Source organism: Salmo trutta, chromosome 4, assembly GCF_901001165.1.
Source record: "Salmo trutta chromosome 4, fSalTru1.1, whole genome shotgun sequence".
Lineage (NCBI taxonomy): Eukaryota > Metazoa > Chordata > Actinopteri > Salmoniformes > Salmonidae > Salmo > Salmo trutta.
In genome coordinates this window covers 48,004,139-48,031,183 of record NC_042960.1, presented here as the reverse complement: position 1 = coordinate 48,031,183, position 27,045 = coordinate 48,004,139, and the positions used below count along the sequence as shown (strand labels likewise).

The 27,045-nt window shown below is 42.3% G+C and overlaps 1 protein-coding gene across 4 annotated transcripts in view; it reads right to left on the bottom strand.

The window, feature by feature from the left end:
- Positions 1 to 27,045, bottom strand: part of LOC115192489 (voltage-dependent R-type calcium channel subunit alpha-1E-like) — a 100,453-nt gene that overhangs the window by 42,122 nt on the left and 31,286 nt on the right. For all 4 annotated transcript variants that reach the window (XM_029751058.1, XM_029751057.1, XM_029751059.1 and 1 more), the window contains exons 4-6: positions 16,459 to 16,562; positions 15,915 to 16,073; positions 11,034 to 11,224 (exon numbers count right to left, since the gene is read on the bottom strand). In XM_029751058.1, coding sequence (XP_029606918.1) covers positions 11,034 to 11,224; positions 15,915 to 16,073; positions 16,459 to 16,562 — 454 coding nt within the window. The remainder of the gene's footprint in view (positions 1 to 11,033; positions 11,225 to 15,914; positions 16,074 to 16,458; positions 16,563 to 27,045) is intronic.

Sequence of the window (27,045 nt, the reverse complement as noted above, 5' to 3'; positions counted from 1 at the left end):
ATCAAAAGAAATCAGCCAAGACCTCAGAAAAAAATTGTAGACCTCCACAAGTCTGGTTCATCTTTGGGAGCAATTTCCAAACGCCTGAAGGTACCACGTTCATCTGTACAAACAATAGTGCGCAAGTATAAACACCATGGGACCACGTAGCCGTCATACTACTCAGGAAGGAAACGCGTTCTGTCACCCAAGAGATGAGTGTTCTTTGGTGCGAAAAGTGCAAATCAATCCCAGAACAATAGCAAAGGACCTTGTGAAGATGCTGGAGGAAACAGGTACAAAAGTATCTATATCCACAGTAAAACGAGTCCTATATCGACATAACCTGAAAGGATGCTCAGCAAGGAAGAGGACACTGCTCCAAAACCACCATAAAAAGCCATACTATGGTTTGCAGCTGCACATGGTGACAAATATCTTACTTTTTGGAGGAATGTCCTCTGGTCTGATGAAACAAAAAAATAACTGTTTGGCCATAATGACCATCGTTATGTTTGGAGGAAAAAGGGGGAGGCTTGTGTTGGTTCCGTTTTTCTGTGCTCCGTTTTATTTAATTAACAAATAAGGAACACTCAAAATGTGCACTTATAAATCATAACAATTGTAATCAAAATACAGCTGTAGACAGAAGTCAAAGATCAAACTTGAGTTCTGCCCCATAGAAAAAGTCCAAGTTGCTTTTATCATGCTTGTAGTCAACCCCCTGTGATGTCATTACCTGCTACTCCTCAGACCAAGCCCATGCATACACAGCTATACAAACTTGCAAGAGGTACAATAGTTCCAGTGTTTTCTAAGGCCTCAGCAGTAAAAGCCCATTCCCCCAAGTTGATTTATAGAGGTATGTCTGACTGGCCTCTTATCTCTTCTACTCCCCTGCAGGGCTCTTTGTTTATCTTTGAAATGCTTTCACAGACCCCCCCCCATTTCTTTATAAGAGGCACAGACTTAAAGACTGTATATATATATATATATATATATTGTTAATCTGTAGTCTAGGACCCTATAAATGTAGAGGAGGAGGGGTCCCATAGCCCCCCCTTCTATTAATACAACATATTATAATCAATTATTATAATACATCAAACATTTGGTGCAGCCCCTATCATGACCCCAATTTGACCCCATCACTTGCAAGCCGAAGAACACCATCCCAATCATAAAGCACAGGGGTGCCAGCATCATGTTGTGGGGGTGCTTTGCTGCAGGAGGGACTGGTGCACTTCACAAAATAGATGGCATCATGAGGTGGGAAAATTATGTGGATATATTCAAGCAACATCTCAAGACATCAGTCAGGAAGTTAAAGCTTGGTCGCAAATGGGTCTTCCAAATGGACAATGCCCCCAAGCATACCTCCAAAGTTGTGGAAAAATGACTTAAGGACAACAAACTCAAGGTATTGGAGTGGGCAGAAGTGAAAAAGTGTGTGCAAGCAAGGAGGCCTACAAACCTGACTCAGTTACGCTAGCTCTGTCAGGAGGAATGGACCAAAATTCCCTTGCGGAGGGCTACCCGAAACGTTTGACCCAAGTTAAACAATTTAAAGGCAATGCTACCAAATACTAATTGTGTGTATGTAAACTTCTGACGCACTGGGAATGTGATGAAAGAACTAAAAGCTGAAATAGATCATTCTCTACTATTATTCTGACATTTCACATTCTTAAAATAAAGTGGTGATCCTAACTGACCTCAGACATGGAATTTTTACTAGGATTAAATGTCAGGAATTGTGAAAAACTGAGTTTAAATGTATTTGGCTAAGATGTATGTAAACTTCCAACTTCAACTGTAGATGTTAGTCTCCCCTGTCCTCAGCTTTTCTCAACCGAACAAAGGAACAGGATGCCATTTATAACCCCCCACCCTAGCCTGGGGTTGACCAATCAGAAGTCCTTGCAGTACATCTGGCCAATGGCCAAATAACAAGTATCCTGCTCACGACTCAATGTACAGAACATAGCACATGTAGCTCTGAGTTCAGGAGTGACATTCCACAGATTCTAAACAGATGTTGGACTGAAACCCAACTCCGATTTACAATTCCCTATTGACCATTAGTACTATATTTAGTTATTAGTACTCTCGTCCTCTCATCCTATCAAACTCTCAAACTCTCAAACTCTCAAACTCTCAAACTCTGTGTTGTGTATTTATCCTCAAAATATTCTTATACCACAACAGACCGATGCTTGCACTAAGACAACACTCAATGAGCTGTATACCGCCATAAGCAAACAGGAAAATGCTCATCCAGAGGCGGCGCTCCTAGTGGCTGGGGACTTTAATGCAGCAAAACTTAAATCAGTTTTACCTAATTTCTATCAGCATGATAAATGTGCACCCTGAGGAAAAAAAACTCTAGACCACCTTTACTCCACACACAGAGAAAGCGCTCACTCGCCCTCCATTTGGCAAATCTGACCATAATTCTATCCTCCTGACTCCTGCTTACAAGCAAAAATTAAAGCAGGAAGCACCAGTGGTCAGATGAAGCAGATGCTAAACTACAGGACTGTTTTGCTAGCCCAGACTGGAATATGTTCCAGGATTCTACCGATGGCACCACATCAGTCACTGGCTTCATCAATAAGTGCATTGATGACGTCGTCCCCACAGTGACTGTACGTACATACACCAACCAGAAGCCATGGATTACAGGCAACATCCGCGCTGAGCTAAAGGGTAGAGCTGCCGCTTTCAAGGAGCAGGACTCTAACCCAGAAGTTTATAAGTAATCCCGCTATGCCCTCTGACGAACCATCAAACAGGCAAAGGGTCAATACAGGACTAAGATCGAATCGTACTACACCGGCTCCGACGCTCGTCGGATGTGGCAGGGCTTGCAAACCATTACAGACTACAAAGGGAAGCAGAGCCGAGAGCTGCCCAGTGACACGAGCCTACCAGACGAGCTAAATTACTTCTATGCTCGCTTCGAGGCAAGTAACACTGAAACATGTATGAGAGCATCAGCTGTTCTGGACGATGTGAGGTCAACATTCACAAGGTCAACATTCACAAGACTGCAGGGCCAGACAGATTACCACGACGTGTACTTCGAGCATGCGCTGACCAACTGGCAAGTGTCTTCACTGACATTTTCAAACTCTCCCTGTCTGAGTCTGTAATACCAACATGTTTCAAGCAGTACACCGTAGTTCTTGTGCCCAAGAACACTAAGGTAACCTGCCTAAATGACTACCGACCCGTAGTAATCACTTCTGAAGCCATGAAGTGCTTTGAAAGGCTGGTCATGGCTCACATCAACACCATTATCCCAGAAACCCTAGACCCACTCCAATTTGCATACATATCCAACATATCCACAGGATACAATCTCTATTGCACTCCACACTGCCCTTTGACACCTGGACAAAAGGAACACCTATGTGAGAATGCTATTCATTGACAACAGCTCAGTGTTCAACACCATAGTGCCCTCAAAGCTCATCACTAAGCTAAGGACCCTGGGACTCAACACCTCCCTCTGCAACTGGATCCTGGACTTCCTGATGGGTCGCCCCCAGGTGGTAAGGGTAGGTAACAACATACCCACCACGCTGATCCTCAACATGGGGCTCCTCAGGGGTGAGTGCTCAGTCCCCTCCTGTACTCCCTGTTCACTCATGACTGCATGGCCAGGCACGACTCCAACACCATCATCAAGTTGCCGATGACACAACAGTGGTATGCCTGATCACCGACAACGATGAGACAGCCTATAGGGAGGAGGTCAGAGACCTGACCGTGTGGTGCAAGGACAACAACCTCTCCCTCAACATGATCAAGACAAAGAAGATGATTGTGGACTACAGGAAAAGGAGGACCGAGCACGCCCCCATTCTCATCGACAGGGCTGTAGTGGAGCAGGTTGAGAGTTTCAAGTTCCTTGGCGTCCACATCACCAACAAACTAACATGGTCAAAACACACCAAGATAGTCATGAAGAGGGCATGACAAAACCTATTCCCTCTCAAGAGACTGAAAAGATTTGGCATGGGTCCTCAGATCCTCAAAAGGTTCTACAGCTGCACCATTGAGAGCATCCTGACGGGTTGCATCACTGCCTGGTATGGCAACTGCTCGGCCTCCGACCGCAAGGCACTACAGAGGGTAGTGCGTACGGCCCAGTTCGGCCAAGGTTTTACTGCTAACCTACAAAGCATTACATGGGCTTGCTCCTACCTATCTTTCCGATTTGGTCCTGCCGTACATACCTACACGTACGCTACGGTCACAAGACGCAGGCCTCCTAATTGTCCCTAGAATTTCTAAGCAAACGGCTGGAGGTAGGGCTTTCTCCTATAGAGCTCCATTTTTATGGAATGGTCTGCCTACCCATGTGAGAGACGCAGACTCAGTCTCAACCTTTAAGTCTTTACTGAAGACTTATCTCTTCAGTAGGTCCTATGATTAAGTATAGTCTGGCCCAGGAGTGTGAAGGTGAACGGAAAGGCTGGAGCAACGAACCGCCCTTGCTGTCTCTGCCTTGTCGGTTCCCCTCTTCCCACTGGGATTCTCTGCCTCTAACCCTTTTACAGGGGCTGAGTCACTGACTTACTGGTGTTCTTCCATGCCGTCCATGGGAGGGGTGCGTCACCTGAGTAGGTTGAGCCACTGACGTGGTCTTCCTGTCTGGGTTGGCGCCCCCCCCCTTGGGTTGTGCCGTGGCGGACATCTTTGTGGGCTATACTCGGCCTTGTCTTCGGACGGTAAGTTGGTGGTTGTAGATATCCCTCTAGTGGTGTGGGGGCTGTGCTTTGGCAAAGTGGGTGGGGTTATATCCTGCCTGTTTGGCCCTGTCCGGGGGTATCATCGGATGGGGCCACAGTGTCTTCTGATCCCTCCTGTCTCAGCCTCCAGTATTTATGCTGCAGTAGTTTATGTGTCGGGGGGCTAGGGTCAGTCTGTTACATCTGGAGTATTCTCTTGTCTTATCCGGTGTCCTGTGTGAATGTAAATATGCTCTCTCTAATTCTCTCTTTCTTTCTTTCTTTCTTTCTTTCTCTCGGAGGACCTGAGCCCTAGGACTACCTGGCATGATGACTCCTTGCTGTCCCCAGTCCACCTGGACATGCTGCTGCTCCAGTTTCAACTGTTCTGCCTGCGGCTACGGAACCCTGACCTGTTCACCGGACGTGCTTGTTGCACCCTCGACAATTACTATGATTATTATTATTTGACCATGCTGGTCATTTACGAACATTTTAACATCTTGACCATGTTCTGTTATAATATCCACCCGGCACAGCCAGAAGAGGACTGGCCACCCCTCATAGCCTGGTTCCTCTCTAGGTTTCTTCCTAGGTTTTTGGCCTTTCTCAGGAGTTTTTCCTAGGGAGTTTTTCCCAGCCACCGTGCTTCTTTCACATGCATTGCTTGCTGTTTGGGGTTTTAGGCTGGGTTTCTGTACAGCACTTTGAGATTTCAGCTGATGTACGAAGGGCTATATAAATAAATTTGATTTGATTTGATTTGATTTGATTTGATTTGATTACTGGGGCAAAGCTTCCTGCCATCCAGGACCTCTATACCAGGCAGTGTCAGAGGAAGGCCCTAAAAATTGTCAAAAACTCCAGCCACCCTAGTCATAAACTGTTCTTTCTGTTACCGCATGGCAAGCGGTACCGGAGTACCAAGTCCAGGTCCAAGAGGCTTCTAAACAGCTTCTACCCCCAAGCCATTAGACTCCTGAACATCTATTCAAATGGCTACCCAGAATATTTGCATTGCCCCCCCTGCCACACTGCTGCTACTCTCTGTTATTATCTATGCATAGTCACTTTAACTCTTCCTACATGTACATATTACCTCAATTACCTCGACTAACCGGTGCCCCTGCACATTGACTCTGTACCGCTACCCCTGTATATAGACTCGCTATTGTTATTTTAATGCTGCTCATTAATTATTTGTTACTTTTATTTTATTTTTTATTTTTTTGTAGGTATTTTCTTAAGACTGCCTTGTTGATTAAGGGCTTGTAACTAAGCATTTCACTGTAATGTAATACCCGTTGTATTCGGCACGTGTCAAATAAAATTTGATTTGATTTGAAAAATACACTGGAGTGGTTTAGTAAGATGAAATTGAATGTTCCAGAGTGACCTAGTTACAGTTTTGACTTAAATCAGCTTTGAAATATATGGCAAGACTTGAAAATGGCTGTCTAGCAATGATCAACAACTAACTTGACAGAGCTTGAAGAATAAATAAATATATAAATAAATAAATGTGCAAAGCTCTTAGAGACTTACCCAGAAATACTTACCCAGTAATCACTGCCAAAGGTGATTCTAACATGTATTGACTCAGGGGGTTGAATACTTATCTAATCAAGATATATTAGTGTTTAATTTTTCATAAACTTTTTAAAATAGTTTTTACTTCCACTTTGACATTATAGAGTATTTTGTGTAGATCGTTTACAAAAAATTATAATTAAATCAATTTGAATCCCACTTTGTAACACAACAAAATGTGGAAAAAGTCAAGGGGTTTGAATACTTTCTGAAGGCACTGTCCCAACCCAATAAATGGAGCCCCACATTGTTGTTCCACACCTGAGATTTATGAGTGTAAATCAAGTTTTGACATCATCAACAATGCATGATTTATGCAAAGGTACAAGTTACAGTCCTTTCTCAAGACAGGATTTAGCCCTATATGGACATGCATGTCTCTGGCTCTGTTCCTTCCTACAGTCAGAGATGATTTATCCATTAGTAAGAATGGGACGCCGTGGGAAAGGAACCCGTGGCGGGTGTTGAGGCAGTGCAGAGCTACCTATGGAGATGTGAACAGTGTGGGCTACAGTACAGAGACCCTCCACACACCCTGAGTGCCAGAGGACAGAGGTGTTGCTGCAGGTGTCAACATTCCTCATCTCCAACAGCTCTCTCAATTACTGGTGCTATTCATGTATGTGGTGAAAAACAAGAAACCTGCCCTTCTATTCATTATGATCTAAAGGTGGTTTTACCAAGATCCCAAGCAATTGCTTACAAGTCAACATGGTTATGACTAGCTCTTGACTCAAGCCAGCGTAAAACGTACTGGCTTTTGTTCCATTGACCTGTGGTCCACCTTGTCTACGTGCTGCTACACCTTGGGGAGCTCAGGGCTTTGTCAGATAGCAGCGTTCAGACAGTGGTAGTTTTTAACAAGCTATTAGGATGTACCACAGTCATGAACTAGGCAAAGGCTAGCTGACTGACTACAGGAAGGAAACAGAGTTCAAACACACATCCCCAGTCTCACAGTTACACACATCTCTCTATTACTTACTGAGGCCAGGGAGCCTATTCTGTTCTCTACCTCCATGTGACATGTTCCCTTGTCCATGATTCGTCAAAAACCGTAATGTAATTTGAATCTGAACTTCGGGAACACAATATAGGACTATAGTGTAGATACTGGAAAATCTGAACCTGAAAACCAAGTTAATCTGTGCTAAATATGAGACATAGAGAAATAGTATTGATTAGCTCTGGGCCAACATGAGAGGGGAGAGTGGATCAGGTACGGCAGTAACTGGATTCTGTATCAGAGAAGGCAATGAAAACAATAGAAAAGAGAAGCATGTGTACTCAAATTTGTTTTAGCAGAACGCAATGAAGTGGGTGGCATGGTTTGTTTGTGAGTGACTTACTGAATGAGTAAGAGTCTGTGTACACGTGTATGTTTGACTGAGTGTGTGTGTCTGTGTAGAGTACGTGCATACGGTGTGTGTTCCTGTAGAAAGGAATATGAAACAGCAAACAGTATTAGAGAAAGTCTGCGGGCCCTTTTAACCAGAGCACTCACATTCTCTCCTTCCACTGTTTTTCTTCACTCCATAATAAATTCCATTCACCATAATGTAAGTCAACATAATACAATCAAGGCAGCACTAAATCTGCTTCCATCAAGTGAAATAAAGAACCATGAAAGCAGCGAGCAGAAAGTATGGCCTGGCATCTATGCTCTGTGGGTAGGGCAACCATAAACTGTGCTACGCTGGTAGTCAAGCAGTGAAAAGTACATCTTTAATTAAAATCAATGAAATGTATTTTCCACTACCTTACTGAAGATGTGTTAAGGTAACATTCCTGTGAATCTCAATCCCAGGGTATCTTTGATTGTAACTGCATGATTCCCCTGGTGAGATCAGTGGTTTCCAGAGGTTGTCTAGCTATAGCCTATGGCAAGCATGCTCTCCGGTGTAGTAAACCCCCAGGCACTTTCATTATCAAATTAGTATTTTGATAAAATGATGTCCTTGTGTCCGAAACGGAGTCCTTTTGCCAACACAGGGCCAGGGGACTTCAACAGTCGTGGATTGGCAGCTAATTGATTCTGGCTCTGAAAAGAAAATCATGAGGAACAAGCTAACAAAATGCTCTTGCTATCTTGTTTAAAATGTTACAGTTTTAGTTTATACTATCAACATAGTTGTGTTTTTTTATTTCTAAATGAAGGTATTCACCATACATTGGCACCTGCTGATGTCCAGTTACTAACAGCCCTAGGCATGAATGGATTGGAAGTTTTATTATATTGTTTTGCATCACCATCATTAACGAGCATCAGAGGTTTCAATAGGCTGCCTTTCACATTCACAGTGACAACTACTCCACTGTGATATTAGCATGAGGTGGGGGAAGAGGCATTAGTGACGACAATTGATTCAGCTGGCCGAGGGAGGTAGAGGGTAACATGATTGAGTTTGTTTGAGTTGGGCAGGCACATGATCAGATCAGGGAATTACTACACCATCTGTCTGCGCTCCTCCTGAAATAGACACTGCCTTCTGCAACATAACACCAGCCAGGTACAGTATTGGTAGTTTGGTACTGGGATGTGCTGAGGAAAATGCTTGGTGACATCATCTCACTCAAACAGAATGTGATGTATGTATAGAGAACAGGAGGAGTAAACTCTTATCCTGGTCCTTGATACGCTAATACAACTGCTCCTCCCAGTCTAGCCACTGGCCCCTTTACATGTTGTATTTAATGAATCGAGGTACAGTATAATATTGAGGCAGTGTTATGCTTTGTATACTGTAATATGAACAACTGGCAGCAGCAGGTGGGGAGAGTAACAGTATATAGGATATACAGTATATAGGATAGTATCTTATCCCTCAGATCAGGGAGAGTCCCAAGAGAATGTGTAATGAATTGGAAATCAAAAGTTGTGAAGCAACAATCAGACATGCAAGAATCATCCCAATATTCTGTAGTGTCAACAACATCATCTCAGTAATTTCATGTTGCTTGCATAATCTGAGAGAGAAAAGCAGAATGGAATGAAAGTCTCATACTAGCTTCCACGAATCTAATCGGAAATCATCCGCTGCATGGAGCAGAAATTCCAGATGATTCAGTCAAAATAATTTGCACTCAGTATAATGTAACGACCGTCGCAATGAGGGGACCAAGGTGCAGTGTGGTAAGTGTTCATCTTGATATTTATTTTTACTCAGAACACTTAAAACAAAATAATAAACAATGGAAACGAAATCGCACAGTTCTGTCAGGTAAAACAGAAAACAAAAATAAGATCCCACAACTCAAGGAGGCAAAAGGGCTGCCTAAGTATGGTTCCCAATCAGAGACAACGATAGGCAGTTGCCTCTGATTGGAAACCATACCTGGCCAAAACATAGAAATATAAACCATAGAATGCCCACCCCACACCCTGACCTAACAACATAGAGAAATAAACCGTCTCTCTCAGGTCAGGGCGTGACATATAATGTACATTGAGTGTACAAAACATTAGGAACACCTTGCTACTATGGAGTTGCAACCCGTTTTGCCCTCAGAACAGCCTCAATTTGTCAGGGCATGGACTCTACAAGGTGATGAAAGCGTTCCATAGGGATGCTGGCCCATGTTGAATCCAATACTTCCCACAGTTGTGTCAAGTTGGCAGGGTTTCCTTTGGGTGGTGGACCATTCTTGATACACACGGGAAACGGTTGGGTGTGAAAAATCCAGCAGCGTTAAAGTTCTTGACACAAACCAGTGTGCCTTGCACCTACTACCATACCCAATTCAAAGGCAGTTAAATCTTTTGTCTTGCCCATTCACCCATTGAATGGCAGACATACACAATCCATGTCTCAATTGTCTCAAGACTTACAAATAATAATTTAACCTGTCACCTGCGCTTCATGTATATTGATTGAAGAGGATTTAACAAATGACATCAATAAGGGATCATAGCTTTTAACTGGTTTCACCGGTTCAGTCTAGGTCATGGAAAGAGCAGGTGTTCCTAATGTTTTGTACACTCAGCGTACTGTATGTCCCAACACACTTAAAATTACTTTCTGAATGCTATCCCCATTTCACTATTGTCCTGATGATAATTCACTGATTATTGTTCTCAGTCTGAATGCATCCAATCTGGCATAAAGAGTGCAACTGATAACTCGAAGAATAGTAGCAGCTTAAAATGTCTGCCAGCAACATCCCAGCTCAGCCAAATCATGCCCATGTGTTTAGGATGTAATTGAGTGTGATTAAATAAGGAGGGTCAGTGGGAAGAGGGTAGTAGTGAGGCAGTGGAGGCAGGTGACTGGGAGATTAAGAGTATAATTGACCTGATCTCACTTTGCAGCCCATTCACTGCACTTAATTACCCTACTCTCTTGGCACAGACACACTCCTACTCTATATGCTGTGTGTGTGTGTATCGATATGTCATGCTTCATTCATTTGATTCCTCAAGTACAGTGTGTAATCAATTGGGTTCATAAACACAGGACAGGGAAGCAGCTGTAAAAGGATGTTTGAGTGCGTCCCACAACAAATATCAGACAGTTTAAGTAATGACTGGTAAAAATAGGTGTCTAGGGTAAGGAGAGGTACAACAATGTCTGTGTCCCCAATGACGCAAAGGGTTTATTCAATTCAACCAAGCAAAGGCAAAATCAAACCAATGTATCAAAGGATGACATAACCAGGTCAAATAATAGGCCTATTTTCCCCAGTCAGAGGACAGGACATGGTTAGAGAGAAACAGATGTGACTCACATTGTAGAGCACGGTGGTCCAGCCCTCCATGGTGATGCACTGGAAGACAGTGAGCACAGCAAACAGGATGTTGTCAAACTGGGTGATGCCGTCGTTGGGGCCGATCCAGGTGTCATGGCAGGTGTACTTGTCAGGGCACTTCCTTACCCCACACGGGAACTCTGACTCAGACTTGTCCACCGTCTCATTCTCTGACAGGGGGACAAGAGAGAATGAACTTCCTCAACTGGTTCATGATGACCATATTGAGTCAGAGTCCATTAAATGCTCCGCAGGCTAGGCTGGAGATTTAACAAAAGGATGCAAACCAGAAATCAATCTAACTAATCGTGTTTTTCCAATGAGAGATGGGATGACTTTATAGAAATGTCTCACTTGTGAGAAATGACTCGCATTTACTGGAGATGCATGAATAAGTGCTACAATATGATGATTATAGTGTAATGCATGACTCAATCAATGAAGTGAGCAGCAATAGCAACTCTCTGTGTAAAAGTCCTTTCCTGAAAGATGACATTATTAATATGCTATTTGACTTGTGCAATGTGTGATTATAATAAATTGACTCTCTAAAGCTAATAGTCAGGTAACTAAGGCCCCCTTGTACAATGAGGTCCCCACATAACCTTTATGATGACATCATCTGAAACATTACACTACAGCTGCACTATTAGAGCTAGAAACACAAGCATTTCACTGCACCAGCGATAAAATCTGCAAATCTGTTTACGCAACCAATAAACTTTTGATTTGATTCCAGAACACTCTCCCCTGGCTAGAGTCATGTGACCTAGTCAGCCAATCACAGGCTGTACCTGGTGGGGATCTCAAACCCCCAACATAGTATGTGCTTTAGTTGGACACAGAGGTGCAGAGAGACAGATCACAAGAACTCACCACCTTAACTCCACTCATACTGGATATTTCCTGACCAATGACCCAAGCCCAGCTCAGTTAATCCCTAACATTGTGTCATGGAGTCATCATAATGCTTTAGCAAATGTACATTATACTAGGGGCGTTGGTAGACACAATGTAAGTAACCTAATTGATGTTGTTCTGAATGCTTCTGCTGATCCTACAGCTATTGTATGCAGCAATCATGTGTCTACTGTATGCACCAGATTCATGCTGTTAGCACTGAGGCTGTGTGCCCTAGTAGGAAGTCCACTGTGGGCAGCTTACCCTGCACTAACATAAATAACATGAGAATATCTACTTCTGCTAAGCTTCCCAGTAAAGCAATGAAAACAAGCAGGCATCCCAGAAAAGTCCTCAAAATAGCCCACATTAACATATGTAGCTTAAGAAACAAGGTTCATGAAATGAATAACTTGCTAGTAACAGATGACATTCATATTCTGACTATCTCTGAAACTCACTTAGACAATACATTTGATGATACAGCTGTAGCAATACAAGGTTATAACATTTACAGAAAAGACAGAAATGCCAGGTGTTGCTGTTTATATTCAGAACCACATTCCTGTAAAGATTAGCGAGGATATCATGTTAAATACTGTTGAAGTAATATGGTACAGGTTTATCTGTCTCACCTAAAGCCCATTATTGTGGGAAGCTGCTATAGACCACCAAGTGCTAACAGTCAGTATCTGGATAATATGTGTGAAATACTTGATAATGTATGTGATATAAACAGAGGGGTATATTTTCTGGGTGATTTAAATATTTCTCCTGTCTTATCCGGTGTCCCGTGTATGTTCTCTCTCTCTCTCTCTCTCTCTCTCTCTCTCTCTCTCTCTCTCTCTCTCTCTCTGCGGACCTGAGCCCTAGGACCATGCCTCAGAACTACATGGCATGCACCCTCGACAACTACTGTGATTATTATTATTTGATCATGCTGGTCATTTATGAACATCTTGGCCATGTTCTGTTATAATCTCCACCCGGCACAGCCAGAAGTGGACTGGCCACCCCTCATAGCCTGGTTCCTCTCTAGGTTTCTTCCTAGGTTTTGTCCTTTCTAGGGAGTTTTTCCTTGCCACCGTGCTTCTACACCTGCATTGCTTGCTGTTTGAGGTTTTAGGCTGGGTTTCTGTACAGCACTTTGAGATATCAGCTGATGTAAGAAGGGCTATATAAATACATTTGATTTGATGATAACATACGCACTATACACACACGCACACATGGATTTTGTGTTGTAGATATGTGGTAGTGGAGTATGGGCCTGCGGGCTCACACTTAGTGTGTTGTGAATTCTGTAATGAATGTATTGTCATATCTTTAACATTGTATAACTGCCTTCATTTTGCAGGACCACAGGAAGAGTAGCTGCTGCCTTGGCAACAGTTAATGGGGATCCATAATAAATACAAAATACAAATCCTCTACCCTGGACTTCCTAACCATGTGTTAGTGTGTGGATGACAACACAAGCACTTTCACCTCGTCCATCAATCCACTTCATATTCCTGTGTGTCTGTCTGTCTGTCTGTCTGTCTGTCTGTCTGTCTGTCTGTCTGTCTGTCTGTCTGTCTGTCTGTCTGTCTGTCTGTCTGTCTGTCTGTCTGTCTGTCTGTCTGTCTGTCTGTCTCTCTGCCTGTCTCTCTGCCTGTTGTGTGGTAATAAATGTGTGTTTTGTACATCTGTCTCCTACTGGTCATTCACCCTTCTAACCCAAGGGCCCAGGCCGATTGTACCTACTGGTCATTCACCCTTCTAACCCAAGGGCCCAGGTCGATTGTACCTACTGGTCATTCACCCTTCTAACCCAAGGGCCCAGGCCGATTGTACCTACTGGTCATTCACCCTTCTAACCAAAGGCCCAGGCCGATTGTACCTATATCCATCGCTAGTTGGTGGCACTCTTTTTGTGATACAGTTAGATATTGTATTAAATCTAATATCTTTGAAATGCAGTAAAGGAATACTAGAATGCATTATATAACTCTTTAATGTAGCAATCCACTGAAACAGTCTGTCAACATCAGAGGACATTTTGTGACCAAGTCAAGCCATGAGTGATATTGAACCCTCAACAAAAGATGAGTTTATGTATTCATCAGGTGAGGACAATCTATTTGAAAATCCCATTTGAGAGGACAGTTCATTTCATTATCTTCTCTATCTGTGACAACTCAATCCCTGTCATGTGAAAAACTGAAGGAACATATCCCACAGTAAGCTTGTTATAAGACCACACCACCTGAATAGCAAATTACGTTCAGGCGTTAACCCTTTATGTAGATCTTTGTAAATAGAACTGTGTAACCCACTTAACTATAACATGATCCGTGCAGCGAGGCAATAACATCTATGACTTTATAATTAGTCTAGGTATTGAGCTGCTATATTGTGGGGTTTAATTACATAGGCAGTCATTGTGGCTGTGATTAGACTTACAGGTGCAGCCAAGCATGGTATTGTGTGTTTCAGGTCTGTTGCGTAACACAGTTGGGTCATTCCAAGAAAAGAGTGCCTTTTGTGTATTTTAAGTAGAAATTGTGCACCAATATTGAATTTTAAAAGTCTGTTATATTAATTGAACTGCCCTTTAATATAGATCACATGGAGAATTCAATAAATACATTTTTGTATATGAATAAAGGCTTGTTAAAGTGCAAAATTCAGCATTGTGACATGTCCCTTTGTCAACCCTGTTTCACTTCTAGGAAGATTTTAACCCACTTAAGTTCCACCATCATTGTAAAGCCCTAGCTATTTTGTTGCTTAGAGAAAGTCATTTCTGAAGATTATTATTTATTTCATATGATTAGTGATTCATTTACATATGTCCCTCATTTTAAAGTCAACCCTGTTACGTGAACTTAATTATATTTTTAATATCGTGACTCTATTCCTAAAATCAAAAGAAACATTGAACATCTACTAGTCAAATCATAGAGTTAAAGCAGGTGAGCTGGTTCTACTCTTTCTGGCCATTTTCTGGTGTTTTGTGGTGGAAAACGGAGTGGGTCGAGCAGAACATGTCAACCCTGTTACCCACAGACAGGCTAGAAATTTTTTAACAATTTCATATTTTGTTGTGAAGCTTGCATTCAATTGCCACTCCCTGTGGCGTACTACAAGCTTCCATTCCCCCTGTCATAAGGGGATTTTTGGCTGATTTAAGAAGAAATCGTCAACCCTGTTACAGTCAACACTGTTACAGTCAACACTGTTACAGTCAACACTGTTACTTTATTTGTCACTTAATTGGCAATTACTAAAGTCATTTTTTTATTTACCCTCTTGAGATGGGGGAAAAACATTTTTTTTATGAAGTTGAACATGTGCTCTTTATGACAGAATGTTTATGACAGAAGTTACACTTCCCAAAACAAGGCACCGATTTGGTGGAATGAACCCAGCTATTACCAGCCGGACCAGCATTCAGTACACCGGGCGGGCGGGTGGAAGGAAACAACAGTGAACCATTACAGGACGTTTGTATGGCCTATCATTACAGCTGAGGGAAGCCTCGCAGAAAATAATAATCTGCTTATTGTATAGACGCAGTATAAGCCTGCTGAGAAATGATCAGCTTGAAGAATGTTTATGATGATGTACCCGAAATGTTTACATATAACAGAGTTAATGATCACCTCAGCACGATATTAATGTAGGTGTTTAAAAAGATTCAATGAAGCTAAGTGTTTAATTATGCAAGCATAGGCTATAAGGAAAGTAAAGGTATAAAAAAACGGAACACAACAGATTCAGCCTCATATAAAGTGACACCAACTGCTACAGAAGCAACCCAAATTGATATGCAGAACATTGAGTGCCCTGGATTACTGTAGACGTAAGGGGATCTGTCTGAGAGTGTTCCAAATGGTTCCTATATATTCCCTGGTCAAAATGTAGTGCACTACAAAGGGAATAGGGTGGCCATTTGGGACGCATATTCTGTCTTACCTAGGATATTGGGCATGGGCAGACAGGTGTTGTGGAGCTTCCCGCTGTAGAACTCCAGGCCGATGATGGCAAACATGAGAATGGCGAAGAAGAGCAACAGGCCAATCTGGAGCAGCGGCACCATGGCTTTCATGATGGATTTCAGGACTATCTGCAGGCCTGGTCACACACAGAGAGATAGAGAGACAACCGTCATGTCTCGTCAGTGCCAACAATGAGTCACAGCTCCAAACAATTATGGATGGGAAGTGTAGGAACCACTTAGAGCAGATAGTGTCAGCACTCTCACTTAGACAGCACTCATTTTGGGAGTGGTTTTGGGAGTGGTTTTCAGTTTGACTCAGTTGTGGTCTGCCAACAAAATAACTCATTAGGGATGAACTTTACAGACTCCAAATTGAGGTTGGACAGAGGTATTGCAATCGCCAGAAGAACAAGTAAAGATACCTATATACTGTACAGAATTCCAAATATATACTGTATATATAGACAGAGCAGATCCATGGACATCCATCCAGTACATGTGATCTGGTGGTGTACTCACTGGGGATTCCAGAGACCAGTTTGAGGGGTCTGAGCACACGGACGGCTCTCAGGGTCCGCAGGTCCACTGGGATGTTCATGTGAGCTCCCGCTGTGGCCAGAATCCTGCATACACACACACGCACACACACACACACACACACACACACACACACACACACACACACACACACACACACACACAATTATTAAATCAGTTATACAGCGTTAATATCCCATTAATATTTCAAAGAGAACGTAATATGTGAAACATTATCTTTGTCTGAATCAGGTATTGCATGATACATTTATGTGTGTAGATCCAGGACCTGTCATGACTGAACCTATCCCATAGTGGGGGTGGGGGTGGGGTGGGGGGGGGTAATGAATTGGCACTGGTTCGTCTACATAAAGTACTTGTAGTATTCATTACATCAGTTTCCCAGATAAACATGACACTTCATCATTACACAGTCTGCTTGTCTCTAATTAAACTCAAATTGTGCACCGCCCTATGGGACTCCCAATCACAGCCAGATGTGATACAGCCTGGATTCGAACCATGGACTGTAGTGACATCTATTTCATTGAGATGGAGTGTCTTAGACTGCTGCACCACTAAGGAGCCAAGGATATTAGGCTATTAGCTTCTATATCTTAAAAATGTATGAATGAGTAATACTTTAATTTTAAAAACAATGAAATAGCATTGGTCAAGATTCAAGAAGCATGATTGACAGATCAATATTTCAGTGAAATGGTCCATAGGTGTAATTCTGCTCCTACTCTGTATAAAGTTAACACTCGGCAGCTATCCTAGCACTTCATCTCTGGGTCTTATCATCTGAGTCATCTGTCACATGTGTGCAGCTAACCACATTAGTTATATTTTCTCATCAGACTGGAGTACAATGAGACCAGCCATTACAGATGTGACCCACTCAAAAGGTTCAGGAGCAGCAGGGAGGGAAAGGCGCTTCTAGGGTTCAAGCAACCTGGTTTCACTGGTACACCAGGCAGTGAATGCAGGAGAAAACAAGTCCTATTTCTGTCTGCACTGTGTAGGAGGAAGGCACTGACAAATTCTATTTAGGAAATGAAGACTGCAGCTTGTACGAGGAAGAGAGAGAGACAAGGTTCCTGTCTGTGTAAGTGGGCGTTCCCTCTCTCACATGAGCATACTTTCCCGCTCGCATGCTCAGAAAAAAAATAGCCTGTTAGATGTCTTTCTCTACCCCCTGGATAAATGGTGCAGTCCACAGGCTCTAAGTAAATATCAGCTAGTACCTGGAACAGATGTGAAGCAGCTCATTATAACATGTAAATGTTATCCTTTCTTTGATGCGCCTCCTAATAGGAAGCAACTTATTGGAGATGCAGTGCAGCAGGTAAAATAGACATAAAGGAGGCTGGTGTGTCCTGGCCCCTCCTCTCCTCCTTCATCGCTCCTTCTCTCCTCTACGTTATAGTGGCACTATGCTGTGCACACTTGGGGGGGGGGGGGGACCGGAGCCTCCGCCCCCTATTTTCACCTCACCCCCTTTCTCTCTTACACACTTCCAGTGCGATTCACTCCACACCATAATAGGAGATATAGACAACCCATGGTCACCCCTCTCACTGCTTTTGACCTCATTCATTTCTGCCCTTCCCCTCTCTTTGCCCAGATCTGACAGCACGTCAGTGTTGCAGATGATGCAGCTGCAGTTGATATGACTTCATAAAACATAGAAGTGATCACTTTTTTCAACCATTGTTAGGCCTATATCTCAATTTTGTAATTTCCTATTAACTGTGTTACACAGACATAATACAGATTACGTTGAATATGGCACAGATCCAATTATAGTCTGAAAAGAAGAGCGACAGCCATATTTTGGTGAGGATTAGCCACATCTAGGATGTCAGGACCCCGGGGTGTCAGCCATTTTAATTAAGACTGGAAAGAGCTATTAAAATAGCACGTCCATACAGAGATGATATTATTCCATCTGGGATGAGCTGAGAACAGACAGAGCCTCCTCCCCTTCTCCAAATCATTACCAAATCTGGGCTGCTCTTTAGTTGTTATGGAGACGGGGGGATCTAGGAGCTAAAAATGTCATCCCCATTTAGTCTGCTGATGGACTTCCTGCTCAGGCAGACACCCTTGTGATTTGTGAGAAGCCAGCCAGGTGAGCTGTATTCTAGTCTGGTCTATATTAGTGGACAGAGAGAGTGGCCACTGGGCAGGTGCACGTGTAGGCTAGGTACATGAGCTTGATGAGACATAGTTACAGCCTTCCAGTCCCATTCAACAGAAGGCATTATAAAATAAAGAGCAAATCTATGTGGGTGGTGCACATTTCTACAATTGAGTATTCCATTCAGCAAATACAGTTTACACAACAAAATTCAGAGGCAACAGCGTTGGTTTTTTAAAACGTTGTCAGCCTGGGAGCATAATGCGGCATGTTAAAACCCTGTGAGGAGTAAGGACACTGTGGGAGGCTTCAGAAGGAATGGAGGCTCTTTCTTTGTGCTAGAAAGCAGAGCAGTGTGGGAGTACCTCAGCAACACAAAGCCTGGGTAAGGACAAATCCACTGTCAGTTTCACTGCATGCCAGGGAACAATCTACTGTCACTGACTTTACTACATCATGCCAGAAAACAAAAAGCTGTTCACTTTGGCACTCAGCTGCAGAATTTACACTCATTACTGATCCTATACTTCTCCATGTCTGATAATTATCTGCTGGTATCGACAATGTGACACAACTGTAAATCCATAGACAAGTAACCACCATAATGCTTCACATGACAGTGACATAAAAGTACAGATGTAGGATCTTAAAGGGATACTTTGGGATTTTGGCAATGAGGCCCTTCATCTACTTTCCCAGAGTCAGATGAACTTGTGGATACCATTTGTATTTTTCCGTGTGCAGTTTGAAGGAAGTTGCTAACTACAGCTAGCACAATTGCTAACTAGTGTTAGTGCAATGACTGGAAGTCTATGGGTATCTGCAGATACCTATAGACTTTCAGTCATTGCACTAACGCGAGTTAGCATTGGCTCGCGAAACTACCTCTAACTTCCTTCTTACTGGACACAGAGACATAAAGATGGTATCCACAAATTAATCTGACTCTGGAGAAGTATTGTAGATGATGGGCCTCATTGCCAAAATCCCGACGTATCCCTTTAATTTGAGCCAGTTTGCTACAGCAGGAAAATAATCCTGCAGCAACATGAAATATGAATTATTATGCAGATTATAATTAATATACATTTTTATAGGGGTTGATACATTTTTTGTAAGTGAAAATCCAGTCTATTTCAAAGTGAAAATTACAAACTTCGGAAGCCTTTTAAACCTGAAATACACTACAAGTTATACAATTCCTGCATTTCAGAAAAGTTATCCTGCAACAGGGTCCTCAAATGAAGATCCTTCATCTGTAATACATAAGTCATAATGCTATCAATATCATGACATGATTGACACCTGTCATTAGCATTATGTCAAATGATAGACAGCTGTCATTTTTCGAGGCCAAATCTAGGTTAGGAAGTTATCTAACTGACAACTTTCATCTTGAGGACATGGAGAGTTCAGCTGTATCATTGACGTCTTTGCTTTTGATAAATCGCTGTAACTAAGGTCTACCTTTATGCCGTCACTGTTTCTACAAGACACCCGTTATGTGTTTGCCCATGATGGTGCGCTGTGTGGAGCATGCTGCTGGGCCCCTTTATAGCCTGAAACAGAGACAACAACCCTGTCTGTCTCAGTCAGTCAGTCAACCTGACCCTGGGCTGTTCTCATGATAACACCCTGCCCACACTAGTCACAAAAACAGCTCTACATCATTCCTCAATACTGTAGGACAATATCCAAAATACAATACCCTATTTCTGACTCACATGGCAAGACTTTGTGTGATCGTGGTGACCAGATTTGGTGGTGGGGAATCCAAGACTCTCGAAGACATAGCCAATCACTAATAACACATATGGACCAGTAACAAATATTGCTAAACATTACTGTACTGTGGACAGTGTATATGTTGGCCACATTCAATAGTGTGTTAATTACTGCTCTTCAGCCTATGTGTACTCTACTGTATAGTCTCTCATCAACCCTGCTCCTTTACGCTGTGTCTTATCAATCATTCACCAGATCTATTATTCATCTTGGCTAAAGAGCAAACACTTAGCTAATTGTCACACATCCAATTCGGACAGCTGGTGACAGACACCTAAGGACAGTTAGACAACAGAGATGCAAAAGTGTTAAGGATCGCACCTCGATTTGATATTAGTAAACTGGAGCTTGCTGATTATTTCCAAACACTGTGCTAAGCCTTGGGCATTGATTCACTGGGGATTTCATAGGAGCTCATTACCAATATTTGTACCTTATAAAGGAGAAGTGCATCTAGACATCTTGTAATCCGCTTGCTTTCATATTCATCACTTCGTTTTGTGGAAAATATTTGTCTATTCTCAGAATGTAGGTTAACTTTTATAACACAAAATAACATACCATTCAATGTGTTACGTGAATGATATCACCCTGTGTATTTATAGTCAGAGAACATTGACACATGACAGTTTCTAAGCACCTTAAACAGTTCTGAATCTATCTGGATGAGCATTTTCTCTCTGGCAGCCATCTGTTGTGAAAAACAGTTTATGTTACACCAGGATGCCAGGATGAAATCATGTTTTCTCAGAAACAAATTGTATTCCCAGGCATCTTACGCTAGAGGTTACCGTATCACTTAGTAGCCTACAACGCTACATTGCACTCTTACCCATACTTACCCAGCAGGGTGGGGTAATGCACACTCTTCCTCCAGTGCGTAACCACCACATGCAAACTTCAAAGGGCCTTTCATTTCATCATCTCTGATGGTAAAGACTTCTTCACATCTCTCTGTAGCATAAGGAACCTACGGCCCTGGCCTCATCCCTGGATCCTTTGCTTGAGGCTCCCCCTGGACCAGAGCTAATGCATAATACAACTTCAGGGATAACACCAGGCCACTTTTTTTTATTTAACCTTCATTAAACTAGGCAAGTCAGTTAAGAACAAATTCTTATTTACAATGATGGCCTACTGGGGAAAGGTGGGTTAACTGCCTTGTTCAGGGGCAGAAGGACAGATTTGTACCTTATCAGCTCAGGGATTCCATCCAGGAACCTCTCAACCACTAACCACTAGGCTACCTGCTCTAACCACTAGGCTACCTGCTCTAACCACTAGGCTACCTGCTCTAACCACTAGGCTACCTGCTCTAATCACTATTTTGCTGCCGCAAAATGAAAACATTTTATTGCATGGGGTCTCAGGCTCTGACTGACCCAGCATGTGGGAACTTGATCTACACCCAGGGATACCAGTCCTTTCAGACAGTCCAGGAGTGGGCAGCTATCAAAGGACATGATGATGTGTGTGTAGCAGCAGTGAACCTGTACCACCTCCATGTGCCCTGGCCCATTTGATCTCAGTGTCCCCCAAACACAGCCCATCTATCTACAGTACTCCTTTACACCCTGGATATCAATTTGTTCAATTTAGTTGCTTGTCACAGATACTACAGCCAATAATTAAAAATGTTTAGCTCTGTATAAACTTCAAAGGAGTTAGAGAAGGCATCCTGCAGAAGTGAAAAGGCAATTTCACCACAACGGGCCATTTGATGCTCCCTGCGGGTACATTTCAGTAAATACCTTTTGTCCCAGTGAAACACTGTGGCTCCAAAACAATGACAACAGCACACATTTATACAAGAAATGGGAGAACAGGGAGTTACCGTAAAATTGCTTTTCCACAAACAAACACCACAGGGAATCAAATGACAGAGAGATAATGTGTGATGCTATAGATGTTAATTATCCTTGGCAGATACCATCTGTCTTTGTTTGTCTGATTAAGAGGTAAATTGAAGACAAACCGTAGTAAAGATTTACAGTACTGCCATCTGGTTTCCCTTTCAGCTGGATACAAATGAAATAACCCACAGAGAAAATACAGTCATCTCCTAAATTATTGGCACCCTTGATAAAGATGAGCAAAACAGACTGTAGAAAATAAATAATACAAATACTGCGCTATATTAAATGCTCCAAAAAAATGGGAAATTCTATTATTTTATACTAATGCAATTGGTCAGAGCAAAAATTTTTGGTTTAACCCATAAGAGTCTAAGCCCTGTCTAAGCCGGGGGAGGGGAGGAAGGGGGTTCTACTAATAACAAATTCACTACATGAAACAACAGATAGCCCCCCCAATAAAATCTAAAGGAAGTTTGCATGCCAGCCTGCCGAAACTGCCCCTTTTGAGCAAACTGTATAAATTATGGGTTAAGAAAAAGCACATCAGACCAGAAAGACGTGAAGCTGCAGCTGCACGTTTAAAGTGATTTGAACTTTGAATCTCAACACGAGGTAGAGATGTTAAACTCACCAACTGGACAATCACTGGTACGCTGAATAGCTGTCCGAAGTAAAGTATCTTCGAAAGCAAATTTAAGTATGACCATCCTATTACTCTGCTCAAACCATCGCATTACGCTACTCTCATCACCCCACTGGGGAACCATCGATACGCTGGCTAGCCTATCTTCAAAGAAGCATATTCAAGAGTAAACAGAAGGAAAGTCAACTCTGTAGTTCATGACTATACGACAAGTCACCTGATACTCCTAATCTTACCTCATTTGCACACACTGTATATAGATTTTTTCTATTGTGTTATTGACTGTATGTTTGTTTATTCCATGTGTTGTGTTGTTGTTTGTGTCGCACTGATTTGCTTTATCTTGGCCAGGTCGCAGTTGTAAATGAGAACTTGTTCTCAACTGGCCTACCTGGTTAAATAAAGGTGAAATAAAACAATTATAATAAATAAAAATACAGGACAGCTACAGAGAAGGAGAAGAGAAGAAGACTCATCATAACCATTTCGGACAATCAGAGCCTTACAAGCGTGCTGCGAAAAGGCCCTCTTTCCAAACTCCCTTTCCAAGGCTGCCCTGTTCCCCGAGAGATCCCAGCTAACCCAGGCATTTCACGTAAATACAATCATCATTTCTTACTCAAAGCGGGTGGCAATTCGTGTGCAAAGTGTATGGTTACTGTAAGTGAGAGTAGTTTCTGAATGTACCAATGTTAACTGTCTCTGCCCCTCTCTCTCTCCCTCTCCATCTCTTCTTTAACAAGCAGCCATGTTGTTATCATTCCGCCAGGGACCTTTTTTAGCTTATTAAGTCTCCAGTCAATATCCGATGCAAAATGTGTATGTTTATCCTGTGTTCCCATTTAATTTGTTAATAAATAAATAAATAAATAAATAAACCAATTTGTGTAGTACTGAATCATAAGTAAGGCTCGGGTTTTTGCAGATGCAAGGAGGTTCCGACTGTTCAGAATGATGATATGATAGGAGTTTATAATGAATAAATTGACTGTTTATAGATGTGATAGGTAAAGACCTTTTAGAGTTTAATTCGGGAGATGGTAACTCTTTAAGAACCACTCTCATGGTGCCCCAGATCCTAATGAGTTAATTGTTACATTATTCATTTAATCGGGTAACAATTAAACATAGATAGGTAATTAGATAAATAACAGTCTTCAGAATAATGTTAAAGTCATGTCACGACAGGAGTCATATTAGTGTGTAGCCCAAACTGTTCGACAGAAGTTGGCAGATCGGCTGTTCCCGACTACAGTCGAGTCCCAAGACGCTTCGGACGCTGCAGACGATTTTGTGAGAAGACCAATTTTCGGGATGTCTCATGGTCTGATAAACATCGCTCTAGCTCTGCCACCTTTCACTGCAGATGCGGAAGTGCAACATCGGTGGATGTGGTGGATTGAGACGCATCCAATGCAAAAAAACACATCTCCAGTTTAAACTGACAGATTTTTTTGCTGATTCAGGAAACTAGGCGTATGTTGCAAGTCACGACTTCACAGGAGAGCCGTTTGAATGTAAACATTTTTGTTTTTGCATAAATATCTGAGTTACAACATGGCTGGATATTTTAAGTAGTATAGCCTCAGTATACCAAACATTAAGAACACCTTCCTAATATTGAGTTGCACACCCCCCTTTTGCCCTCAGAACAGTCTCAATTCATCAGGGCATGGACTCTACAAGGTGTCAAAAGTGTTCCACAGGGATGCTGGCCCATGTTGTATCCAATGCTTTCCACAGTTGTGTCAAGTTGGCTGGATGTCCTTTGGGTGGTGGACCATTCTTGATACACACTGGAAACTGTTGAGCGTGAAAAACCCAGCAGCGTTGCAGTTCTGGACACAAAATGGTGCGCATGGCACCGACTACCATACCCCGTTGAAAGAAACTTAAATATTTTGTCTTGCCCATTCACTCTCTGAATGGCACATGCCATGACGTTGCCCTCTTTGGGTACAGCGAGCACCATCCCCCCTCTCTCTCTCCTACACATAGGCTGCTGTTAGGCAGGTCATAAATTCCTGGAGGAGATTCTTCCTCATGGCCAGACAGTATAGAGAGAGAATGAGTTTTCATAGAAAGAACAAAGGAACTTCTTCCACCTCACAGAACTTGAGAACTGAACAATATTCATGTTCTGGAGAATGTATAAATGGTCAGTGAAGTAGCCAGCTACGAACTGGTCCATTTGGAATAATTTTGTGAAACTCATGAGAGACAATACAGCCACATTACCATATCCCTGTTTATACAAGAGTCTCAGTTATGAGGTCTGCATCTAATTATTGTATAAAATGAATGAGTAAAGATGAAACTATTTGTGAAATGATGTGATGCTATGTAATGATGTTAATGTGAGAGAATTGTATTTCTGTTTAAAGTTTCACAAAGTCATTGGCCCGCCCCCAGGAGCACAGACATGACCTGGCATCATGGGACAGCCCTTTTCTACGTTTCCGAATAAAACCCCCACCTGGGTTTTTCCACTGCAGACCAAGCTTACCTCGATTACCGAGAGGGCTAAGGTTTGAGTATAGACTATGCTTCTCTCAATTATGAGAGGGCTAAGGTTTGAGTAGAGACCAGCTTACCTCGATAACCACGAGAGGGCTAAGGTTTCAGACGATTGCGTGGTTAAACTCTGAGACTATTGAACCGACAGTATAAGAACAAATCTTTGATACTAATTACTAGTCTGCAGCTAGGAATTCGGTATCATTGAACGCAAAGACCGACAACCACCGAAACATCTATTCTATAACCACATTGCTGAATGTTACTGAACTATCAATTCTAACCACGGCAGAGAGAGAGACAGGGAGGACAAACTCTCCAACAAAACAAACTTTCCAACAGAGATCACGGCGACACACTGAGTGTAAATGTATATATTGATTGCAATTATTCCCAAATGACTGAGCGTTCATGTGCAAAGGATTAGCATTTCAATTGTTATAATTATCACTTTGTAGTGTCTTTTATCTCAGTTGACCCCCACTTCCCTTTTGTCCACCAAGCCGCGATACTGGTTTATCCCACTAGGGAAACTCCGCTATCATTTCCTTGGAACTATATCTACTGTTTGTTTGTGTGCATTTCTGTGATTATTTAGTTAGTAAATAAATGATTTAAGACAATTGATGTACGGATGACTCATAGTAAAGACTGGGTTCGTGCAGATAACCAACAATTTACAACATTTGGAATGAGACTAACGTGAGATAAAGAATAATTCATTAATTGGAAGACTAATTGATCAGATATTAAAATATCTGAAAGTTATATTAGGAAAATTATAACTTTGTAATCTGAATATTTTCCTTGGTGCCCCGACTTCCTAGTTAATTACAGTTACATGATTAAGTTAGTTTAATCACGTGATAATAATTACAGAGAATTTTTTATAAAAATTAATGATGCCAAAGACACAACACACACTTACACAATCCATGTCGCAATTGTTTCAAGGCTTAAAAATCCTTCTTTAACCTGTCTCCTCCCCCTTCATCTACACTGATTAAAGTGGATTTACCAAGTGACACGAATAAGGGATCATAGCTTTCACCTGGTCAATCTACACTACATTGCCAAAAGTATGTGGATGCTCAAAATCATGGGTATTAATATGGAGTTGGTCCCCCCTTTGCTGCTATAACAGCCTCCAATCTTCTGGAAAGGCTTTCCACTAGGATGTTGGAACATTGCTGTGCGGACTTGCTTCCATTCAGCCACAAGAGCATTAGTGAGGTCGGGAGATTAGGCCTGGCTCGCAGTCTGCGTTCCAATTCATCCCAAAGGTGTTCGATGGGGTTAATGTCAGGGCTCTGTGCAGGACAGTCAAGTTCTTACACACCGATCTTGACAACCCATTTCTGTATGGACCTCGCTTTGTGCACTGGGGCATTGTCATGCTAAAACAAGAAAAAGTATTCCCCAAACTGTTGCCACAAAGTTGGAAGTACAGAATCGTCTAGAATGTAGGGTTAAGATTTCCCTTCCCTGGAACTAAGAGGCCTAGCCCGAACCATGAAAAACAGCCCCAACTTTACAGTTGGCACAATGAATTCGAAAAGGTAGTGTTCTCCTGGCATCCGCCAAACCCAGAATCTTCCGTCGAACTGCCAGATGGTGAAGCGTGA